This window comes from Felis catus, chromosome E1, assembly GCF_018350175.1.
Source record: "Felis catus isolate Fca126 chromosome E1, F.catus_Fca126_mat1.0, whole genome shotgun sequence".
Classification (NCBI taxonomy): Eukaryota; Metazoa; Chordata; class Mammalia; order Carnivora; family Felidae; genus Felis; species Felis catus.
The window spans coordinates 39,860,393-39,869,405 of NC_058381.1; the positions used below are offsets into that span (position 1 = coordinate 39,860,393).

The following is a 9,013-nucleotide window of genomic DNA, read 5'->3' on the forward strand; positions in this document are numbered from 1 at the left end:
GGTGTCAGAGGGTGGAGGTTCTGGGATGGTTTCCAGGAGAGTGAGGGGCTGGACTTTGGAAGTCTCCTTGTGCCCTGACCTCTTATATACTGCTCGTACCGGGTGATTTGGCAACACATCTTCCTTGTTTTTGTTTACCTAATATTTAAGTAATTATGACATTTCACAGTAACGTTTGTCTTTGTAATGGTTTAAACTTGAGGGGAACAAAATTTTCCTTTCTAAATGTGATAAATTCTGTCTGGTCTGCTTTTCCTTTTGACTTATACCCACTGGCATCTTCTGGACCACTCTTTCCTCATCTTTCTCCCAGAGGGCTTCATGTGATAGGTGGCACCTGCAATTACATCTTTCTGTCCCCTGCTACATCCCCTAGCAGGATGGGATGAAGACAATCCTGGTTTTCGTTGTGCATTTCTGCCAGTGATCACATCTGCAGAGGATGGAGGTGGCATGGGACAAGAGGAAAAGTTCCAATTTTATGGGTCATTGTTGATCAATGAGGAAGGGAGCAGCTGCCAGTGAGCATGTGATGTTGCTGACCTCTGCCACTGGAATGGGTTTTCTTGGACGTTTCTAACTTTGGATCATGTTCTCTACTCTAAAATCATGTAGACAACTACTTGTATGGTTCCAGTCACTGCCATGATTTGTAGTTCATTGAGTGTTTACATTTTCATCATATCTTTTTGTGTTGCATTTTTCTGTATGGTCTTTGGATTCTGGAAGACATAGCCTCTTCTTTATTCTTGCCTCATTCTTAATTAAAAATATTCTTCAATGGGACAAAAAGAATTGAGAATGTGCTTCTCCTCAGAACTTACCTCATAGGTAATCCTAGTGCACATTTGTTGGATCCATGTGAAATGTGATTAGTCAATTCAAATTCATTTTGCTACTATTTTGAATTATTGTCCATTTAGTGAGAGTCCAGTGCATTCAGATGATGCACCAAGTCATCTGAAGGGCTTATTGGAAATGGTTGGGACAAATTCCAGAGGTTCTGAATAAAGGGGGATTCTGAGGTTTAGCATTTCTAACCAATCCAAGTGATGTTGATGCTAAAGGCCCAAGGATGACACTTAGAGACCTACCTCTTTTTTCTGTTCATTCAAGCTTTGAGCAACCTCTGTCAAGTCCCTGCCTTTTATAAAGGAGATTGGTTGAGTGGATAATCCGAGATACACACGTTGCCAGTATTGGCGTTGTAAGCATGAGTTAGGGTCTCCTCCCCAGAAACCTACAGACTACTGAAAAACCCTCACCCACCCACACAAATACAAATAACTGTAATATAATATGGAAAGAAACATCGAAGGAGTTCACAGTACTGTAATCTAAGTAAAAGATATTGTATTTAAGCAAATCAGCTGAGTTTATAAAGACATACACTTATTCATATAATTAATTTAGTCTTGTTTACCTTTAATGTTTTATTTTATAATTTAGGTGGAATTTACACAATTGAAATTCATAAATCCATAGTCATCCCTAGTGATGAGTTTTGATACACAGTAGCAGGTCCGTGTAATTCCCACATCTATCAAATGAACATTTCCATTTTACCAGAAAGTCCTTGAGTGAAGTCCCCACTACCATGGAGGCAATCACTGTTTTAATATGTTTTGCACCATGGATTTGTTTTGATCTAGACCATAAGATAATATGTAGTACGTATATAATTACTATAGTATATATAATACTCTTCTGTTTGGCACTGTTAACTTGTCTTATGTCTGTGAGAATCACTTAACGTCGATACATATATCTCTACTTTTTTCTGTGCTCTACTAGACAAGTACCAAGATTTATCTTAACTATTACCAATTAATTTCAGGGTAGGGTAACCAGGCATTCCTTAAAATCATCTTTCTTTTTTTTTAACTCTAGTATTTTATTTTATAACATTTTAAAATTTTTATTTAAATCTAAGTTAGCATATAGTGTAATAATGGTTTTGGGAGTAGAATTTAATGATTCATCACTTACATAAAACACCCAGTGTTCATCCCAACAAGTGCTGTCCTTAATAACCATCACCCATCTAACCCATCCCCTTACCCAACACCCCTCCAGCAACCCTCAGTTTGTTCTCTGTATTTAAGTGTCTCTCACGTTTGCCTCCCCCTCTGTTTTTATCTTATTTTCCCTTCCCTTTTCCATGTTTTTCTGTTTTGTTTCTTAAATTCCACATATGAATGAAATCATACGGTATTTATCTTTCTCTCACTGACTTATTTTGCTTAGCACAAAACACTCTAGTCTCATCCACATTGTTGCAAATGGCAAGATTTCATTTTTTTGATCGCCGAGTAATAATCCGTTGTATATATATACCTTAGCTTCTTTATCCATTCGTCAGTCAGTGGACATTTGGACTCTTTCCATAATTTGGAAATCTCTGTTTTTAATTTTCTGAGGAACCTCCATACTGTTTCCCAGAGTGGCTGTACCAGTTTGCAGTCCCACCAGCAGTGCAAAAGTGTTCCCCTTCTCCACAACCTCTCCATCATCTGTTGTTTCCTGAGTTGTTAATTTTTGCCATTCTGACAGGTGTGAGGTGGTATCTCATTGTGGTTTTGATTTGTATTTCCCTGATGATGAGTGATGTTGAGCATCTTTCCTTGTGTCTGTTAGCCATCAGGAAGTGTCTGTTCATGTCTGTTGCCTGTTTCTTCCCTGGATTACTTGTTTTTTTGGGGTGTTGATTTTGATAAGTTCTTTATAGATTTTGGATACTAACCCCTTATCCAATAGGTCATTTGCAGATATCTTCTCCCATTCTGTCAGTTGCCGTTTAGTTTTGTCGATTGTTTCTTTTGCGGTGCAGAAGCTTTTTATCTTGATGAGGTCCCAATAGTTCACTTTTGCTTTTGTTTCCCTTGCCTGTGGAGGCACGTCCAGTAAGAAGTTCTGTGGCCAAGGTCAAAGAGGTGTTGCTTGTTTTCTCCTCTAGGATTTTGTTGGTTTCCTGTCTTACTTTTAGGTCTTTCATCCTTTTTGAGTTTATTTTTGTGTATGCTGTAAGAAAAGGGTAAGTTCATATTTCATTTTAAATCTTAAACAGAATGTGCATTTCAGTCCACCCCAAAATTTTAAAAACTCTTTCATATTATATAAAATGCACATATGCTGAAAAGCAGATGAACTATGCATGCATGATTTAAAAAATAGTTATGAAGTAAACATCTATATACCCAAAACTTGAGTCAAGGAATAGAACATTGTTACCCCTAAGAAAGCTCTTGATATGTCTCTTCTTGTACACAATCCTTTTCCCACCCTACAGATGATTACTGTACTCACTTTTCAAGTAACCTTTAATGTATTTTTTCACAGTTTTATTACCTGGGTGTTCACATCTAAAAATATAGTTTCATTTTACATGTTGCTGAATTTAAAAAAATTTTTTAACATTTATTTATTTATTTATTTATTTATTTATTTATTTATTTATTTTGAGAGACAGAGAGAGAGAGAGACAGAGTGTGAGTAGGGGAGGGGGAGAGAGAGAGAGGGGCACAGAATCTGAAGCAGGCTCCAGGCTCTGGGCTGTCAGCACAGAGCATGATGAGGGGCTTGAGCCCACGAACTGTGAGATCATTACCTGAGCTGAATTCAGACACTTAACTCACTGAGCACCCAGATGCCCCCCTGAATTTTTATATGAAGAAATTCTTAGTGTAAATGTGTTTTGATTCTTTCACTCAATATTATATAAGAGTTTTGGTAGGCAGCTTCCAAGAAGGCCCAAAGATTTATACCTCTTGGTGTTCATGGTCTCATGTAATTCCTTCTCCTTGAGTAACTTGCTTCTAAATCACAGGATATGACAACATCAAGTGATTAAGTTACAAAAGATTGTGATTTTCATTTTTTAATGTTTTTATTTATTATTGAGAGAGAGAGAGAGTACACACAAGTGGGGGTGGGGGGCAGAGATAGAGGGAGACCATAGAATCTGAAGCAGGCTCCAGGCTCTGAGCCATCAGCACAGAGCCCAACATGGGGCTCGAACTCATGAGTAGTGAAATCATGACCCAAGCCGAAGTCAGACGCCTAACTACTGAGCCACCCAGGAGTCGTGTGATTTTCATTTTAATGCCAACTCTTTCTCTCTCTCTCACTGGCTTTGATGAAGCCAGGTCCTATGTGGGAGAGATCCTTGCAGCAAAGAACTGAGCACAGTCTCATTCAACAACCAGCAAGGAAGTGAGGTCCTCCCTCCTGTGGAGTGCGAGGAATTGAATCCTGCCAATGACCATATAAGTGAGCTTGGAAGTGGATTCTTCCCCAGTCGCATCCTCAAATGAGACCCCAGTGCCAGCCAGCACCTTGAGTGCAACCTAGTGAACCTCTATGAATTGGAGAGTCTAGGTGGGCTCTGCCTGGTTTTTGATCCATGGAAATGAGATAACAAATGAGAGTCATTTTAAGCTGCTAAATTTTGGGGTAATGTTACATAACAGTAGGTAACCAGTATAGGTTTATCTATGGCCACAGCACACTCAGGTGAGAAGGGAGGGATTGAAAGTGCAGAGAAGTAGAAATGCTCAAATAAGGTTATAAAGTCACAAAGCCTAACTGGCTATGTTCCCTTGGAGAGATCAGGAGGTAGTCTCTTTACTAAGATATTATGGAATCATCAAGTATCACTGTCAGCTAGGTACTGAGATAGTAGTGATTATTCTCTAAAATCAGATAGAAGTGGCTAAACTATGCTCCCTAGGAAAAACAGGGATGATATTATCCCTGAATGGCAGAATCCAGGTGGACATGTAACTTTAGGAAGTTCTGTGGATATAATTATGTGATTGCCAGCAAGGTTGGAATGACAAAGGGGGCAGAATGATGTGTCACCCTCAGGGACCTAGCAGTATGGATAAGAGAGCATGATGTCCCACATAGTAGGTAATGGGGCAGACAACTAAGGTACAATTATATGTGTGTGTGTGTGTGTGTGTGTGTATGTGTGTGTGTGTGTACATGTATTTAAAAGAGCTTAAGAATAAAAGAACAGGGGAGCCTCAGTGGCTCAGTTGGTTAGGTATCTGACTCTTGATTTTGGCTGGCTTAAGTCATTGTCTCACAGTTCGTGAGACTAAGACCTGTGTTTGCTTCTACACTGACAGTGCAGAGTCTGCTTAGGATTCTTTCTCCCTCTCACTTTCTGCCCCTCCCCCATTTGTGTGCTCACTCTCTATCACTTTCTCTCTCTTAAAATCAATCAATAAAATTTTTTTTTTTTACAAAAAAATAAAAGAACAAAGGCTGAGATTATGGATCGAATGGAAAGCCATGATCGATGACACAGTTTGCAGACTATGCTGTTTTCAGACCATTAACCCATCAATAGGATGGTTAGGACCAAATGGACATTTGGACTCTTTCCATAATTTGGAAATCTCTGTTTTTAATTTTTTGAGGAACCTCCATACTGTTTCCCAGAGTGGCTGTACCAGTTTGCAGTCCCACCAGCAGTGCAAAAGTGTTCCCCTTCTCCACAACCTCTCCATCATCTGTTGTTTCCTGAGTTGTTAATTTTTGCCATTCTGACAGGTGTGAGGTGGTATCTCATTGTGGTTTTGATTTGTATTTCCCTGATGATGAGTGATGTCGAGCATCTTTCCTTGTGTCTGTTAGCCATCGGGTGTGAAGGACAACGGCAAGTGCATATCATAGAATTTCTCTAATCCTTGCCTGAGGAATCTACAGCCATTGTCTCAGAGCACGCTGAAATACTCATATGTTTGCAGACTGTTGGACATGGGATCTGAGTTGAACTCCTTGCTGGATACCCACAATCCTTCATGGCCGTTTTTGAATATACTGATTAGATGTGAGAGTTAAAGGAGACGTTTCCCCACTACCTTCATCCCAGTGATCCCTTGGGGGAATTTGTGCCTCCTTCTACCAGAATTGTAGGCTGTGTTCAACTAGAGATCTCGGTTCTCAGGCAGGAAAACTAACTGGAAGGGACATGGTAAAGTTCTGATTGGAATTAAACCCCTGGCTGCCACCTTATTCCATGGACTTCTAGTGCCACGAGGGCAGCAGTCAACGTTAGGAGCTACAGGGGCCACAGGGAATATTTTTAGGATTCAGGATATCTACAGGGACATTTGTGGTGTTCCTATTCCTGGAATTAACTGCAGATGGGCAAGTAGTGTAGCCTGAAGAGGACACAGGAACCAGGGGTTCAGGACTCTCAGGAATGGGGAACTTGTACTGAACCAGGCAAGTCAGCTAGGGGAGCGCTGAAGCTGCCCATTAACTCTCATCTTCTAGGTTTTTATAGAAACTGTGGCAAACGACCTGGAGCAAGGTTACTGAGAGAAATGCATAGATATGGGCAGAACCAGGAGTAGGTTCTGATATCCCATTCTGATTCTCTTTGCCATACATGCCGTAGTGCGAGTGTGGGCTACGCGTGGTTCACACTGATCACGCACTATCTGCAGGTAACTGTCTCAGACTCTGGGGTGGGGGACACCTGGAGTTCTTGCTCTCCATCCTTTCCACTCACCAAAGGATGTTGACAAGTAGCGATAGGTGACGTAGGAGCACAAAGGCCCAGCGGCTTTTTCCACTAAGATGAGCAAGTCTGTGGCCCAGTACACACCCCTCATGTGTGGGTCAGAATATGAGGGCGGAGTTGAACCGAAAGCACCCTTTGTCTTAGCTTCTTTTACCACCCTGTGCTGACTCCGCTTTGCACTGGGTCTCCTGAGAGCACCTCCTTCCTTATGCAGTACTTATGCAGGAATACCCGTTGTAGGCTCTGGTATTTTGAATGCAACGTGAGAATCACATTTTGGTGTGGTCCGTCTCAAGCATAGCCTCCTTGAGAGAGACACTTCCTAACATGGTGAGCTGTTTTATTGGTGGGAGTGTCGGCAGTCCTTTGGGATATATGATCTTCCAAGAATTGGACACAGGAAGTCTAAAACCAAGTGTGCACAAACTGTGAGAAGAAACAACATCCTATGAAAAGATTCAGTGGTTCAGCGGAGAATGAGGTCGAGAGCCCACAGTGTCACCCAGTGACCGTTCATATCATAGGGAAATGTTTGAAGGCACTGTTACTGAGACTAGGAACCCTGGTGTCAGGTCGACCTCAGGGTCGGAGCTCAAAACAGAGGCTTGAGACCAAGTAGATTGTCCGGGAGGTGGTCCCAAGTAGTGCTCTAGGGATACTGTGAAGTGATCCAGGGAAGGGTGGAAACCAATCCAGGTTGATTTCAAGAGCAGGTGAGTCCTGTGGGCATCGGGGGTTCGTTCAGTGCTACTGAGGCCCTCTGGTCTCACACGCCCACTCAAGGGGAAAGAGGCTAGAGCACTTATCCACCAACTACTGGCCACCTTTCAAACGCTTCTCCCAGGCACTTGCCTTCCCTGCTCTGTCCTGTGATAAACGTTCCTTCACGTAGACCGAGCCCTCCACAGAGAGTTCCAGGTGCTTGCTGCAAGGCACCGTCCTAAACTGTTAGCGTGGGAAGCGCCGAGGTGATAGAAGTGAAAGTCCTGAAATCGCCTGCTATGACCTGCTCGTTGTGCAGAGAATAGTAGAAGACCTGACAGCTAAGGGTGACCATTGAAGAAGGAAAAAGAATGAGACACGATTTCTTATATTTATGCCTGGAAAATCAAGATTTATTTGACGTACAGAAACATCTCCATATCAGAAAATCTGGCAGTAGCTGATACATCAATCAGAGTGGCACGTTAACCTATATCAGATAATACAATCTTTGTAGTGATTTGCGGTGGAGTTAGTAACAAGGAGGTGAGGAGGGAGTGGGCGGTAGGGAGGTATATTCCAAGGCCAACCAGTTGAAAAATCACTGGGAACTGAGGTTTTACAGTTGGCCTCATGATTCAGCTCCCAGTTGGACGACATGAAGGAGGTTGGCTGACGAAAACAGCAGGGTGCAGGTCAGGGCACTCAGCAGCAGCAAGAGCCACTAGAGCAGGTTGGTGGGTGGTGGCAGGGGGTCTAGCAACAGCTGGGGCGGCAGCAGCTGGACACACAGCAGGTGGGGCGGCAGCAGGTGGTCCGGCAGCAGGTGGTCTGGCAGCAGGTGGGGCGGCAGCAAGGCTGGCAGCAGCTGGAGCCACAGCAATTCGAGCCACAGCCGCTGGAACCCCCACAGCAGGGGCGGCAGCAACTGGACACACAGCAGGTGGGGCGGCAGCAGGTGGTCCGGCAGCAGGTGGTCTGGCAGCAGGTGGGGCGGCAGCAGGGCTGGCAGCAGCTGGAGCCACAGCAGCTGGAACCCCCACAGCAGGGCCGGCAGCAGCTAGAGATGCAGCAGCTGGGCCTGCAGCAGCTGGAACCACAGCAGCTGGGGCGGCAGCAAGTGGTCCTGCAGCAGGTGGTCTGGCAGCAGGTGGGGCGGCAGCAAGGCTGGCAGCAGCTGGAGCCACAGCAGCTGGAACCCCCACAGCAGGGGCGGCAGCAGCTGGAGCCACAGCAGCTGGGGCGACAGCAGGTGGTCCTGCAGCAGGTGGTCTGGCAGCAGCTGGGGCGGCAACAAGTCTCCTGGCCACAGCCCTGGTCAGAGCAGACGGAGCCACAACACGAGTTGACCATGGTGTCAGAGGGTGGAGGTTCTGGGATGGTTTCCAGGAGAGTAGGGGCTTGAGTCTGATGTCTCCTCGTGCCATGGCCTCTTATATACTGCCCGTCCATGGTGAGTTGTCAACACATCTTCCTTGTGTTTGTTTACCTAATATTAACTAATTATCAGATTACACAATAATGTTTGTGCATGTAATGGTTTAAACTTGTGGGGAACAAAATTTCTTTTCTCGATGTGATGAATTCTCTCTGGTCTGTGTTTCCTCCTGATTCACACCCACTGGCATCTTCCTGACCACTTTCTCCTCATCTTCCTCCACCGTGGGCTGTCACGTGATAGGTGGCATTTGCAATTACATTCCGTACTCTCCCTCCTGTATCCCCTAGCAGGTAGGATAAGGGCCGTCCTATTTTTGGTGGTGCATTTCTTCC

At 44.0% G+C, this 9,013-nt stretch overlaps 1 protein-coding gene across 1 annotated transcript; it reads right to left on the reverse strand.

Moving 5' to 3' along the window:
- Window positions 1–7,913: 7,913 nt before the first annotated feature.
- LOC101093843 (keratin-associated protein 4-2-like) lies at window positions 7,914–8,665 on the reverse strand. Its single transcript, XM_004001257.6, has one exon. The coding sequence runs from the start codon at window positions 8,591–8,593 to the stop codon at window positions 7,997–7,999; it is 597 nt and encodes a 198-aa protein (XP_004001306.4). The 5' UTR covers window positions 8,594–8,665; the 3' UTR covers window positions 7,914–7,996.
- Between the last annotated feature and the right edge of the window lie 348 nt (window positions 8,666–9,013).

Excerpts from the sequence above, each read along its gene's own strand:
- LOC101093843 (XM_004001257.6), bottom strand. The coding sequence starts at position 8,593 with ATGGTCAACTCGTGTTGTGGCTCCGTCTGCTCTGACCAGGGCTGTGGC.